The sequence below is a fragment of the Oncorhynchus keta genome, chromosome 18 (genome assembly GCF_023373465.1).
Source record: "Oncorhynchus keta strain PuntledgeMale-10-30-2019 chromosome 18, Oket_V2, whole genome shotgun sequence".
Lineage (NCBI taxonomy): Eukaryota > Metazoa > Chordata > Actinopteri > Salmoniformes > Salmonidae > Oncorhynchus > Oncorhynchus keta.
The window spans coordinates 17,034,858-17,050,056 of record NC_068438.1 but is presented as its reverse complement, the minus strand read 5'-3'; the positions used below and the strand labels follow the sequence as shown (position 1 = coordinate 17,050,056).

General features: G+C 48.5%; 2 protein-coding genes across 5 annotated transcripts in view; both read left to right on the top strand.

Annotated features, from left to right (window-relative positions):
- LOC118397367 (stAR-related lipid transfer protein 13-like) overlaps positions 1 to 9,172 on the top strand; it is a 107,108-nt gene extending 97,936 nt beyond the window's left edge. For all 3 annotated transcript variants that reach the window (XM_052467493.1, XM_035792029.2, XM_035792028.2), the window contains 10 exons: positions 1,427 to 1,490; positions 2,837 to 4,248; positions 4,611 to 4,781; positions 4,881 to 5,040; positions 5,159 to 5,357; positions 5,570 to 5,783; positions 7,316 to 7,430; positions 7,695 to 8,191; positions 8,392 to 8,568; positions 8,701 to 9,172. In XM_052467493.1, coding sequence (XP_052323453.1) covers positions 1,427 to 1,490; positions 2,837 to 4,248; positions 4,611 to 4,781; positions 4,881 to 5,040; positions 5,159 to 5,357; positions 5,570 to 5,783; positions 7,316 to 7,430; positions 7,695 to 8,191; positions 8,392 to 8,568; positions 8,701 to 8,818 — 3,127 coding nt within the window. In that variant the 3' untranslated portion in view covers positions 8,819 to 9,172. The remainder of the gene's footprint in view (positions 1 to 1,426; positions 1,491 to 2,836; positions 4,249 to 4,610; positions 4,782 to 4,880; positions 5,041 to 5,158; positions 5,358 to 5,569; positions 5,784 to 7,315; positions 7,431 to 7,694; positions 8,192 to 8,391; positions 8,569 to 8,700) is intronic.
- Positions 9,173 to 13,887: 4,715 nt separating this feature from the next.
- LOC118396847 (neurobeachin-like) overlaps positions 13,888 to 15,199 on the top strand; it is a 372,037-nt gene continuing 370,725 nt past the window's right edge. For both annotated transcript variants that reach the window (XM_052467492.1, XM_052467491.1), the window contains exon 1: positions 13,888 to 14,431. In XM_052467492.1, the coding sequence (XP_052323452.1) occupies positions 14,162 to 14,431 (270 nt within the window). In that variant the 5' untranslated portion in view covers positions 13,888 to 14,161. The remainder of the gene's footprint in view (positions 14,432 to 15,199) is intronic.

Genomic DNA, 15,199 nt, shown 5'->3' with positions numbered 1-15,199 from the left:
CCCACAGACCCTTACTCTCCTACTCTCAGGCTGACTAGCTCTCCCACAGACCCCTACTCTCAGCCAGGCTAGCTCTCCCACAGACCCCTACTCTCCTACTCTCAGCCAGACGAGCTCTCCCACAGACCCTTACTCTCCTACTCTCAGCCAGACTAGCTGTCCCACAGGCTCCTACTCCCCTACTCTCAGCCAGACTAGCTGTCCCACAGGCTCCTACTCCCCTACTCTCAGCCATGCTAGCTCTCCCACAGATCCCTACTCCCCTACATTCTGCCAGACTAGCTGTCCCACAAGCCCCTACTCTCCTACTCTCAGCCAGACTAGCTGTCCCACAGGCCCTTACTCTCCTACTCTCAGCCAGACTAGCTGTCCCACTGGCCCTTACTCTCAGCCAGACTATCTCTCCCACTGGCCCTTACTCTCCTACTCTCAGTCAGTCTAGCTGTCCCACAGGCCCTTACTCTCCTACTCTCAGCCAGACTAGCTGTCCCACAGGCCCTTACTCTCCTACTCTCAGCCAGACTAGCTGTCCCACAGGCCCTTTACTCTCCTACTCTCAGCCAGACTAGCTGTCCCACAGGCTCCTACTCCCTTACTCTCAGCCAGACTAGCTGTCCCACAGGCCCTTACTCTCCTACTCTCAGCCAGACTAGCTGTCCCACAGGCTCCTACTCCCTTACTCTCAGCCAGACTAGCTGTCCCACAGGCCCTTACTCTCCTACTCTCAGCCAGACTAGCTGTCCCACAGGCCCTTACTCTCCTACTCTCAGTCAGTCTAGCTGTCCCACAGGCCCATACTCTCCTACTGTTTGTGAGGTATATTGTAAATTCCCATTATTACATTAGCAATTTGTGGGTGAGATTGAATTGAAACCAACTTTAACAGTTATGGAGCTGGTTAGCCCCAGAAATATCAACAGGAACTTAGTTTCCTTTGTGTTTATGAATTCTACTGGATAGAAGGAGAGAGTGACTAAGAGGGAGCATGAACAAGAAGTCTGTGTGCAGCTGAGGAAGCAACATAGACTAGTCCGTTAGGTGTTGCTGGAGAATTTCTGTGAACCACAGGCGAATAGACTAATGACTACCACAGCAGGCTACCCTCAGCCCCTCAGGACCTCAGCAGTCTTCACCAATTAGGTCCCTGTCAGGGAGAGAGAGGCCAGAAGCAGACAGACAGGCAGGAAGATAGGGAGAGAGAGGCCAGAGCATCTGCCCATTAAGCTATTAGCCACAGTTAGCAAGCATGATTAGGTTTGGACTGTCCTGGCTGTGTAGTCGTCAGCCCCACAGTCATTTAGCTCCTGGACTGGAGAACAGATCGAACTACACTGGCTGACTGTGTCTATTCCTGGTGACTTCTCTCGGAGACAAGGATGAACTCTGATTTTATTGTTTACATCCATTTGGCTTGTTTCTCTTCCAGGCGACTCAACACCTTGAACAAGTGTGCCTCTATGAAACTAGACGTCAACCTCCCTAAGAAAAAGGTAAGTCGAGGTTTTAATTATTATTATAGTATTCTATATTATGACCGCTATGATCCTGTTCAGTTGCGCAGTGATAAATGTATAACCGCTTTAGTCAAACGATATTATGTATACCTTTCTAAGTTATTATGATAATAAACACTGAAGATATTGGCCAACACAAAACTACTCCTCCTCTATCCTTCCATCCCTCTATCCTTCCACCCCTCTATCCTCCCATCCCTCTATCCTTCCACCCCTCTATCCTTCCACCCCTCTATCCTCCCATCCCTCTATCCTTCCACCCCTCTATCCTTCCATCCCTCTATCCTTCCATCCCTCTATCCTTCCACCCCTCTATCCTCCCATCCCTCTATCCTTCCACCCCTCTATCCTTCCACCCCTCTATCCTTCCACCCCTCTATCCTTCCATTCCTCTATCCTTCCATTCCTCTATCCTTCCATTCCTCTATCCTTCCATTCCTCTATCCTTCCACCCCTCTATCCTTCCACCCCTCTATCCTTCCACCCCTCTATCCTTCCACCCCTCTATCCTTCCACCCCTCTCCTTCCACCCCTCTATCCTTCCACCCCTCTATCCTTCCACCCCTCTATCCTTCCACCCCTCTATCCTTCCACCCCTCTATCCTCCCATCCCTCTATCCTTCCACCCCTCTATCCTTCATCCCTCTATCCTTCCATCCCTCTATCCTTCCACCCCTCTAACTCAGATCCTGTGATATGTGAGATCTGTCCATTGTTGTATTCCCTAAAGGCGGTACTACTTCTGACCAGTACCCTGATCAAAATAAGTGTAGTATAAGGAATAGGGTGCCATTTGGGACGCACACATCACCTCTTCCTTCAGTGTGGAGAGAAGCCCCTCTAGGCTTCAGGATGTTTCCTATGTGTTTATTTATGGCTGTAGAACCAGATACGTGCTGTTATATCGTCATGACTATGTGATCCATATAGAACTGTAATGTGATTATAACTGAACAGACACATCCTCTGGCTCCGTTTTTTACAGTTTGGAAAAAAACGCAAATGACATTTGCCTCTCCTTCCTGGAGCAGATACAGATACAGACAGGATGTGATGTCACACCCTCACAGATCTCACAATCAAAATATCTAGATACAGCTGTCCCATCAGCTTATAACTGCAACCAATCAGTCGGATTGTATCTTGTTACCATGTGTTAATAACGGTGTACTGACAGCGCTATGGGTCTTCTCCCTTCCTGTGTGTCCAGAGGGAAGACTCGGATGAGTGTGTTCATGTAACTGTTAACAGGTTTAGATTTCTACCTGACTAGGTGATCATGTGTTGATAATTGATTTTGTCTTGTCTTCCTGTGTATTCAGAGTGAAGACTCTGATGAGGAGGACCTGTTTGCCATCAGTGACAGATGGACGTTTGAGTGTACGAGCCGCCGCTGGTCCAGACTAAAGGGGGAGGGGCATAGTCCCAGGGAGGGGGAGGGGCAGGGTCTGCAGACCACCACCAGTAGCGAGAGTGTTCTAACTGACCTCAGCGAACCAGAGGTCTCATCTCTCCACAGTGAGAGCAGTGAGGGGAGTGGCCACCAGGCTGTGAGCACAGAGGACTCTGACAGCTCTAACCGGAACTACTACGACTCTGCAGCGATGCCTGAACCTGACTCCACCTCCCTTACCCTACCACACCTCCCCAAGCACCTCCCCTACTACGGCTCCCTGCCCGCCAAAAACGGGCGCGCTGGACGGACCCGAGCCAAGGACTTCCTGCACCGCATGGAGACCCTACGTTCCCGGGACACGCTGGGTAGGGGGCATTGCAAGAAGCTGGTGATCAGCGCTCCGGTACTGCAGACAGAGCCACAGGCCCTGAAGACGCTGCGCTGCGTGGAGATCACCAATGGGGACAGGTCGGGGGCGGAGGTAACCACTGGGGGACCTATCCTAGGGCTAACCCCCCAGTGCCCCTCCAGCAGCGAGGGCAGCCACTCCAGCGGCAGCACTGTCTCATCCCCCAGTCTGCAGGAGAGGAAGCCCCACTCCCAGCGGACTGACCGGTCCGACGCCAAGCGCAGTGGCATGTATCTGGAGGACTTGGCCATGTTCTCCAGCCTGCAGCGGATCGGTGGCGTGGCCCAGGGGAAGAGGGGCGTGGCCGAACACAATCAGCGTAACGAGTTCCGCTCCTACGAGAACCTGGTGGTCCACATCCCCAAAGACCACAAGCCTGGCACCTTCCCCAAGGCCCTGTCCATAGAGAGCCTCTCCCCCATCCTGGGGGCCTCTGTCCCCTGCCACAGCGACCACGTCAATCCCCTGGAGCCCCAGTCCAACCCCCACCCTACCTATAACCCGAGGGAGTTCTACCACCGTCCGCTCACCCAGTTCTGCCCACGGGGCAGTAGGATCAGTGTGTACGACAACGTCCCTGGGTCTCACCTCTATGCCTCTACTGGAGACCTGTTGGACCTGGAGAAGGAAGACCTGTTCCCCCACCTGGATGACATCTTGCAGCACGTCAACGGCCTGCAGCAGATAGTGGACCGCTGGTCCAAGAACATTCTGCCCTCTGCAGGCCTGGACGGACAGGGGATCCAGCCTGCAGGTCTGAAGTCATCCAGCCAGATCACGCTGGACTTTGAGGGGACGTCTGTTCTGGAGGGACAGAGCACATCCAGTGACGGGGACAGAGACGGCGTGTCCCTCATTGAGACTCACTGTACAGGACATGGAGAGAGGAGGGACTCAGGGGTGGGAGCATCACTAACCAGACCCAACCGGTAAGAATCATAGTCCTCAAATTATTATTAACATCTCAGTTTTTAGCTCCTTGTAGAAATCCTTATCCTGTCGTTATTTCCATACTGACAGTGCTGAATACTTACTCAAAACGTCCGCCTTTTAGAGGTGAAGTCTAGTGAATGATTTGTGGCCAGTTTCAGTAGTTTGATACATTTACAAATTTTCAAGTTGACATCATTGTCCAAGCTTGCATCCCAAATGGCACTCTATTCACTACATAATGCACCTTTTCCCTGCATACTTTCCTCTGGGGATCTGGTCAAAAGTAGTGCAATATATAGGGAATAAGGTGCAATTTGGAACGTATACTAACTGTTGTCCTCTCTCTCTCTGGCATTAGTCTGCGATGGCCCAGCTTCCAGATGTCCAACCGGCTCAGCCACTCAGTGGCCTCGCTCCAGATCACCAACCAATCAGCAGGCCAGCTCAGCCTGCTGCAGAAGTTCTCTCTCCTCCGCCTCACTGCCATCATGGAGAAATACTCCATGTCCAACAAACACGGATGGACCTGGTGAGCACTATCAATCATTCAAGCTAAGCCTGTCAAGGCTGCACCCTATTCCTGTGTGTGAGTAGACATGGGACTCATCCTGTGTTGTCTCTCTGTCAGGTCAGTTCCAAAGTTCATGAAGAGGTTGAAGGTTCCTGACTACAAGGACAAGAATGTGTTTGGTGTTCCTCTGATCGTTCACGTCCAGCGCTCTGGTCAGCCCCTCCCCCTCAGTCTGCAGCAGGCCCTCCGATACCTCAGGAGCCAGTGTCTAGACCAGGTAGACTGTCAGTAGACTGTAGACTGTCAGTCTCACTCTCCGTAGAACCGGTCAGTCTGTCAGTGTGTAGACCAGGTCTGTCTGTCTGTCTAAACGTTCTGCTCTACTCCGTCTGTAGGTGGGTCTGTTCCGTAAGTCTGGTGTGAAGTCTCGTATCCAGGCGCTGAGACAGATGAATGAGTCGTCTCCTGATGATGTCAGCTACGAGGACCAGTCGGCGTACGACGTAGCAGACATGGTCAAACAGTTCTTCAGAGACCTGCCTGAACCTCTACTGACCAGCAAGCTGGGAGAGACCTTCCTACACATCTACCAGTGTAAGGACTGATACACACACACACGCGCGCGCGCCATGCACACACACACACAGACAGACAAATCATACTACGGTATCTCTCTCATGGTTGGAAATTCCAACCACTATTTCTGTCTCATTCTCATTCCCTCTCTCTCCTCTCTTCTCCTCTCCTGTTCTCTCCTCCTTCTATTCCTCACTCCCTCAATCGATTCCTCCCTGTCCTCCCTCCAGATGTTCCTAAGGACCAGCGGTTGCAGGCTGTGCAGACGGCCATCATGCTGATGTCAGACGAGAACAGGGAGGTGCTCCAGATGCTGCTCTGCTTCCTGTCTGATGTTACTTCCTCTGTGGAGGAGAACCAGATGACTCCCATGAACATCGCTGTGTGTCTGGCCCCGTCCCTGTTCCACCTCAACATCCTGAAGAAGGACAACCTCTCACCCAGGTACGCGCGCACACACACACACACACACACAAACATCACCTGATCAGCCCTAAAGTAAGACCAAACGAGGCACCATGGACTGTTCCTCCAGAAGTGTGTATAATAGACTGATACAACTATAACCCACTGGGTCTTGTATTTGGGTCACCTTGCTGTGCTCTATAATAAATAATGATCCTATATACAGTATGCCCTCCTTATAGACACGCCAGTGGTGATGTCCTCCTAACTAGGTCTCTATGAAGATTGATGTTAACCAGGGGGAGTCTGGCTCAGGGGTCAACTACAGTGGAATAACTAACTACAGTAGACTGGCTATTTGGTTCTGGCCTGTTTTTATTAAGAAGGTTCTGGAGTTCCAGGGTACTCTTTAAAACAGTGTTTTATGACATCACGCTGTGTACAAACAGAAATCTCTCATTTAACTAACTGGTGGGAGTGATTCTTTAAGGATTACAGGATCAAAGGGACAGCATGCAGAGAGAGATGTTGAGATGACCGGAGGGAGGGAGAGGAGGGAGATGACCGGGGGGAGGGAGAGGATGGGAGGGAGGGAGGAGAGAGAGGGAGAGGAGAGAGAGGGAGAGGATGGCAGGGAGGAGGGGGAGGGAGAGGATGGGAGAGAGGATGGCAGGGAGGAGGGGGAGGGAGAGGATGGGAGAGAGGATGGCAGGGAGGAGGGGGAGGGAGAGGAGGGAGAGGGAGAGGATGGCAGGGAGGAGGGGGAGGGAGAGGAGGAGAGAGAGGGAGGGGAGAGGGAGAGAGGTATGGGAGAGGGAGGAGGGAGAGGGATGGGAGGGAGGAGGGAGAGGATGGGAGGGAGAGGAGGGAGAGGGATGGGAGGGAGGAGGGAGAGGATGGGAGGGAGAGGAGAGAGAGGGATGGCAGGGGAGGAGGGAGAGGAGAGAGAGAGAGAGGGGAGAGAATGGCAGGGAGGAGGGAGACAATGGCAGGGGGGGAGGGAGGGAGGGAGGGAGGGAGGGAGGGAGGGAGGAGGAGGGAGGGAGGGAGGGAGGGAGGGAGGGAGGGAGGGAGGGAGGGAGGGAGGGAGGGAGGAGGAGGAGAGGAGAGAGGAGAGTGAGGGATGGGAGGGAGAGGAGAGGAGAGTGAGGGATGGGAGGGAGAGGAGTGGGAGGGAGAGGAGAGGAGAGTGAGGGATGGGAGGGAGAGGAGAGTGAGGGATGGGAGGGAGAGGAGAGTGAGGGATGGGAGGGAGAGGAGAGAGCGGGATGGGAGGGGGAGGAGAGAGCGGGATGGGAGGGGGAGGAGAGAGCGGGATGGGAGGGGGAGGAGAGAGAGGGATGGGAGGGAGAGGAGAGAGAGGGATGGGAGGGAGAGGAGAGAGAGGGATGGGAGGGAGAGAAGAGAGAGGGATGGGAGGGAGGTTAACTACCTGTATTCAGTGGGAGAGAGGGAAAAAGTTAATGTGTTCATTTGGCACCTCGGCTGATGAACTCTGGCTGCTGTGTTCATAATTGTCTCATTACCCATGATCCTCTGCTGTGTAAGTAACTGTTATTCATGATCCTCAGGGCCATGCAGAGAAAGTACACAACAGGCCGGCCCGACCAGAAGGACCTGAATGAGAACCTTGCCGCGACGCAGGGACTCGCCCACATGATCATAGAGTGCAACCGACTGTTTGAGGTAATAGACCTGAATAGAATACTTCATTACTAATCAACAATGCTACTAACATGCCTTAGAACATTTTTATGAAATCCAATGTATCTAAGTCTCATTATAAAACATTAAAAAGGCTCATACCTGCTGACAGGTAAGATATAAAGCATTATTCCTTCATCCTTTTATGTGTTATCGAACCATTTAAAAACATGTTTTGTCATTTATCAGACACTCTTATCCATAGCGACCTGATCTCTGATTGATCTTTCTTCTCCGACCAATCAGATTCCTCACGAGATGGTGACTCAGTCCAGGAACTCGTACGTGGAGGCGGACCTTCACGCTCCCACCTTAGAGGAGCTCTGTAGACAGCAGGAGGAGGACGATGCGTCCTACCAGACAGAGGCCAGACCCTGCCAGACACACTCCGAGACCAGACCGCAGAACCTGTACCAGAGCTACGTAGAGAGCAGGCTGCAGGAGCTCCTGAAGGAGGCCAGAGAGAAGGCTAAGGGCTGGGTGTCCTGCACCAGCTCAGACAACACTGAGCTCTACTGTAAGAAGGTAGGTGATGGGAACCCTTTGCGGCAGTGGCGTGTGGCGGTAGAGGTGGAGGCCCCTCCCTCGGTTTTGTTGAACCGCGTGCTGCGAGAGCGCCACCTGTGGGACGTGGACCTGCTGCAGTGGAAGGTAGCTGAGACTCTGGACAGACACACTGAGGTGTTCCACTATGTCCTCAACCGCATGCCCCCACACCCCAGCAGAGACTTCCTGGTCCTACGGTGAGTGTGTGGGTTTGCGTGTGCGTGTTTCTATTTAGAATTTTGACATTTACATTTCAACTTAGGTGAATCCCCAAGAGCATGTTAAATGCTATGTTTGTTGTTTCTGTAGAGCACACATCAACATAAAGCCCTGTCTGTTCTACCTGTCTGTACTGAATGAAGCTGACTCTGTCTCTCTTTCTGTCTCTTTCTGTCAGGTCGTGGAGGACTGACCTTCCCAAGGGGACGTGCGCATTGGTCTGTGTGTCTGTAGAACATGAGGACTGTCCCCGGGTCGGTGGGGTGAGGGCCGTGGTTCTAGAGTCCAACTACCTTCTAGAACCCTGCGGCTCTGGGAAGTCCAGACTCACTCACATCTGCAGGGTGGACCTCAAGTGAGTCCACACCTAACATACCTTAGCATATACTGTATAAATATAGTTACTTATTTTCAGAAGATTGTGTAGTTGTTGTAGTTGTTGTTGTTGGTTTTGTTTGAACCTGACCATGTGTTGTTGTTGATCCAGGGGGAGGAGTCCAGAGTGGTACAACAAGGCCTTTGGTCACCTCTGTGCTGCTGAAGCTGCTCGTATTCGCAACTCCTTCCAACCAATCAGCACAGAGGGGCCAGAGACCAAGATCTGACATTAGAGTCTTCCATCCATAGAGCTAGACCCACACATACCTGGAGGGAACTAGACCCTAGACTCCCCAGCCTGAAATGTCTCCACATGTGCTATCGAACTGCTAACTTTTCGGTAGCGAAGTTGGCTAAGACGTTGTCAAGATGCTGGTCCAGTAAGGATTTGTGAGTGAGGAAGCTATACCAAGGAAGCACAGTGACGTCTGTTACACTAGAGAATGATGTCTGGAGCTAGACCCATCCATGCCTTCCATGGCCTGCCAACCATGTCTGGTGCTAGACCCATCCATGCCTTCCATGGCCTGCCAACCATGTCTGGTGCTAGACCCATCCATGCCTTCCAACCATGTCTGGTGCTAGACCCATCCATGCCTTCCAACCATGTCTGGTGCTTGAGGAGTATATATTCATAGAGTCCTGAAGCCAATAGGCAGAGCTGCAGCGCTAAAGAATAAAATAGACCATGCTGAGGAATGGTTAAAACCAGGGGGTGGCCGCCCTATCGCATCTGACCGCCGAACATCAGTCGTCATTTTCGATTTATTTCCCCACGATTCCACATGTTTAATCACCACCGGTTGTTGAACCCCAGCAGGTGATCTGCTGTTACTGTGCACGGCTAACACTCATGTTGGTCTGTCTTGACATGTGATGCCAGAACACAGAGACCGAAGAGAGTATGGAGCTTCTCTGGACTCTCTGCACAAAGACACAAGAAGACCTTCTTAGGTGCAGGATGTTATTAAGATGTTATTAGGATGTTATTATAAAATTATTATAATTAACCTATTATTATTATTATTATTTGTATTATTATGACCGAAAGGAGAACATAATGATGCTCCCAATGTCCATTAGTATTTAGTATTACAGTTATGTCTAGGACATTTAAGCTCTTCAAAGCTTCTGGGAAGCTGTATGTTATTTTATTCATGTAAAATGTCATGCTTTATGTTAGATATGCTGTGTGTGCACGCATGTGTCTGTATATATCTGTGTGTGTGAAAACATACATGCAAGCATACTAGCTGTATATACTGTATATTTGAAAGGCTTAATGCTACAACTTATATATTGATTCCAGCATTGCATCATTGTTATTGTAATTCATACGGTACTAATCTGTAAGCTGGTTTTACTGGGCTTTAACAGTGCTGTGTGTGTCTGAATGGCTGTAATGTTATTCTATATGACCTTAGTGTTTAAGGTTGAAAACTATGTTTGCACCTTATTTCCTATACAGTGCACCACTTTTTAGCAGAACCCCCGTAGGGCTCTGATCAAAAGTAGTGCACTATATAGGGAATAGGATGCCATTTGGGAAGGAGCCCATGTGACTCAGGTTTGATCTCCAGACCTGCTGTAGAGAGCTGGCTGGACTGAGCTTCAGTTTAGTTCCAGAGACAAGATTTTTTAATTAAACAACGTAAAAAATGTTTATGAAACGTTTATATTGCGTGTTTATTTTTACACAGACAAATGCAATTAGAATGGATTAGAATAGAAACTTAATTGCTCTAAGGGAATTTGCTTAGTTGAAAGTCGCTCTCTTTTCACTCCACTTGTAGTTTGTTTATTTTCAGAGTTGTATGTTCTGCTAGTCAACACCTCACCTCACATGTTGTGTTTTCTACTTCACATTCCAAATGGCACCCTATTTCCTACATAGTACACTACTTTTGACCAAAGCCCTAGTTTTGTGCCATGTGGGATGCATTCCAAACCTTTACTCTATACCACCCTGAATCTCACTGCTGGCTTGCCTCTGAAGCTAAGCAGGGTCAAACTCGGTCGGTCCCTGGATGGGAGACCAGATGCTGCTGAAAGTGGTGTTGGAGGGCCAGTCATTCTTACTTCTGGTAAAAATAAGCAGTAAACAGATCCTAATACCCCAGGGTAGTGATTGGGAACATTGCCCTGTGTAGGGTGTCGTCTTTCAGGTGGGACCTTAAACAGGTGTGCTGACTCTGTGGTCACTGAAGATCCATGGCACTTATCGTAACAGTTAACCCAGGTGTCCTGGCAAAATTTCCATCATGGCCACCTAATCATCCCCAGCTTTCAATTGGCTCATTCATCACCCCTCCTCTCCCTCTCCCCTATAACTTTTCCCCAGGTTGTTGCAGTAAATGATATTTTGTTCTCAGTCAACTTATCTTCAGGGAATTTGTTTTAACAAAACCAAAAGAAGACCATCTATAACAATCTACTGGCCTCCCAGCATTCTAATGACCTTTCACCCCTGACCCCACATAGCTGTTCCACACCATAGAGAACACCCATGTGATGTCAGGGACACAGACAGCAACAATATACCAGATCATGTTTACATACCTCTCTCCCGAATACCACAACACCACACACAGTCACAGGCCGCCTAAAGAAGACATGGAGAAGGATGAATGAGGAAGAGATTAAAAAGGCAAAAACCGCCTGGGATGAGGTCAAGAAAACGGCCCAGAACAGAGTTAGCTGGAGATGAGCACCGTCGAGGCTAGAGATTCTGGGTTCGAGTCCAGGCTCTGTCGCAGCCGGCCGCGACCGGAGGACCCATGGGGCGGCGACAATTGTCCTAGCTTCGTCCGGGTTAGGGGAGGGTTTGGCAGGCTGGGATGTCCTTGTCCCATCGCGCAATAGCGACTCCTGTGGTGGGCCGGGCGCAGTGCACGCTGACACGGTTGCCAGGTGCACTGTGTTTCCTCTGACACATTGGTGCGGCTGGCTTCTTGGTTGGGCTGTGTTTGGAGGTCACACAGCTCTCGACCTTTGCCTCTCCCGAGTCTGTACGGGAGTTGTAGCGATGAGACAAGACTGTAACTCCCAATAGGATACTGTGAAATTTGGGAGAAAACGGAGTAAAAATAAATGAATAAATAAAAAAGAACACAATGGCCAGCGAGGCCTGGGAGCACATAGTGGAATGGAATCAGGGAGAGAACAGAGTGATACCAAACTTGAAATATTTCCTTTAAATAGCACCCAGTGTTTTTGAAAGGGTGGAAGACAAAACTGCCTATGTGCCCTTGAGCAAGGCACTTAACCCTAATTTCTCCAGGATCGCCGTTGATAATGGCAGACCCTGGCTTTGACTCCACTCTCCGAGGGTGTCTCAGGGGAAGTTAGGATATGTAAAAAAAAAAAAACGATTTACAAATCTCACGTGTATTAATACACACTTCTGCATGTGTGAAATAGGACAAATATAAGCACCCACCAAATGATGATGATTATTTATTATTTACAGGATGTTGTTGCTCCCTGGTGGTCATACTGTGTATTACAACCTTCAGTCTGTTTATCTCTCAACTCAGGGTTGTACATTTTTTTTATTTGTGTTTCATACATATGGAATATGTTTTATTGAAATGATCAGATTAATGATGGAGGGATCACAAAATATGGCTTATCCCAAATTGACCCCTAGACCCTATGCCCTGTGGACTTGTGGCGATATGAGAGGATTTTACAGGCAGAGAAATATGGTAATAGCTCCAAGTTGCACTCTGATTTGCTAGGCACATGTTTCACCATACTGCATACACCAATCAAGTGCATAGGGTATGGTTCTAGGGCACACGTGTCAAACTAATTCCCCGGAGGGCCAAGTGTCTATGGGTTTTCGCTCCTCCCTTGTACTTGATTGGTTAATTAAGTTCAACAATAGGTAAGGAACTCCCCTCACCTGGTTGTCTAGGTCTGAATTGAAAGGAAAAATCAATAACCCGTAGACACTCGGCCCTCTGTGGAATGAAGTATGGCACCCCTGTTCTAGGGGTAGATTTGGGATTGGGCCATATATATATATATATATAGTTTCCTCCCATATTCATTGAAATAATGTATTAATTTATCCACTATATAGCATCATCTGATTTCTGAACAATACAGCTTCATCAAACAGACTGGATTCATAAGGTTACAGATTTATTTGGTGTCCCAAATGCCACTATATTCCCTATATAGTGCATTACTTTGACCAGGGTCCCGTCCCAAGGGGCCCCTATTCCCTACATAGTACAGTACTTTTGACCAGAGCCCTATGGGTCCTGGTCCAAAGAGGTGTACTATATAGGAAATAGAGTGACATTAGGGACACAATATTAGTAACTTCCCCCAAACCTGTTATTTCTGTTCTGTCTGCTCTTCTGTGGTTCTGCAGGAAGACTCTCCAATGTCACTTCCACATCTACGGACTGTTCAATGAGCTGCGAGACACCAGGAGTCCTATTTACATAATTAAATAAAAGACAAGTAGACAGCCTTACCCTGACTTGTGTGTGTGTGTGTCAATTCAAATTAAATCACATACACATGTTTAGCAGATGTTATTGCGGGTGTAGCGATATGTGTGTGTTTCTAGCTCTGACAGTGCAGTCATTTATGCTGTCTGTGTGCGTGCATGTGTGTCTTCTCTTTCTCTCTTTCTGTGTGTGTGATTGTGGTTTTGTGCATAAATTACACAAGGAATAAGGGTGATTAATTCAAATGATTTATTGTAATGACTTAAATTTAAACAGGAAAGGTACAGTAATTCCGTATTATTTTATTTTCCAACATTTGGTGCAGTAATGGTTCAATAGAATGAATGATATACTACGGTGAAGCTGTCTGGAAGTAAAAAGAAATGTTAAGAATCGTGTCCTCCCATTGTATGACTCGTATAACTTTGAAAATGAGTCGCAAACCGGACCCTATTTAGTGCACGTTTGACCAGAGCCTAGTGGACTATAAAGATAAATAGAGTGCCACTTGTATTTAGGCTACCTTTAATAAAAAATAATTATTCAAACTACCCGCATAGCTTTTCACAATCTTTAATAAGGTGCTTTCTCTATTGTGTTTACTGGCGCTTTCACTAAAAAGCTTTTGAGTAACCTTTTCCTCCCTTCTATTGGCTACTGCTTTGATAAATTAAGTTTAGACAGCAATACAACCACAAAGATGGACTGATTCACAACCAATTCAACTGTAAAGGGCTTTGTTGAATCCCTTTAAAGTATTCTCTCCTAAGATTACATACACCTCATGTGACGCGCTTCTTCCCGCAGGCAGGGGGCAACATGACCGAGCCATAGCCCAGAGACCCTGCAGCGGTTGCGGCGCTGTTCAGCTTCAATCTGTTCAGATTACCAGAAGACGTCTGAGTACAAGGAAGGACACTGCTCGTTCTACACTCAATAAATTGTTACCAGATTGCGGTTCCTATTCGGGCACGGCAGAGAGAGTGGATGTAAACAATATAGGGGTTTCCCTTTCGTCAGGTTCTTCCAGAATCTTCTATTTTGTATCCTAATTAATTGATGCAGTTGAACAGCGATTAAAGCAGGTGATATCGATCTGGTTGAATGGACACGACAAGTGAGAGGCCGGCGGTGAAGATGCCGGGAGCTGTGTCTCTTTCGGACCGTGAAATCCCCCCGGCTCGTGGGCAGCAAGGGTGCTCTGGTACCGGGAAAATAATGGTATCTGGCTCGGGTTCTATGGTTCTACCGGGCGGGATAATCAACCCGCAGGTGCCCATCCGGAATATCAAGATGAAATTCGCGGTTCTGATCGGATTGATCCAGGTGGGGGAGGTTAGCAACAGGGATATCGTGGAGACTGTGCTCAACCTGGTAAGGAAATATAAACCATTTCAGAAACAGCATTTTACACATGCAACAAACACATCATCAACATGCACAGAGTGCTACATTGTAGCACCATAATAAAGGGTACGGGTCTAAGTGGATGACTCGATGCCTGGCAAAACGGGGGTTGCTGCTGCTGCATGTGTTCTGTTCTGTACAGGTCTGATATTGTAGTCTAGAGAACATGTAACTTGAGATTACAGATAGGGTGTTATTAGAGATGGGGTTCATTCTTATTAGGGATTGAGGCGTTACTCTGAACTCTTATGGAGTGTGACTGTTTCCTCATTTGAGTTTGTGCTTGTTAGACAACATTTCAACATCTGAAGATGACAGCTAACTTAACATGACCCATTTGCAATATTTAGAACACATCAGATCAGATACATGGTGCCCCGATCTGATGTGGTGGATGGGACCACAGAAGGTGTCGCACTGGGCAAAAACTGGTTGAGCCAACGTTGTTTCCACGTTATTTCAACCCCCAAAATAAGTGATGTTGAATGAAGGTGGGAAAACTGATAGAATTTGCAGAAAGTCATCAATCTAAGGGCTTTTCCTATTTTGTTTCACCCAAGTTTTTAACCTAAATGACATGGTGACATTTGTTGTTGATTTCACATTGAATTCACGTCAGTTGACAAACCAAATGTCAATCAAAACTAGATGTTAAACTGACGTCTGTGCCCAGTGGGGTGTGTCTGTCTGTCTCTGTCTGTCTGTCTGTCTGTGTTTTCATGCATGTGTCTATAG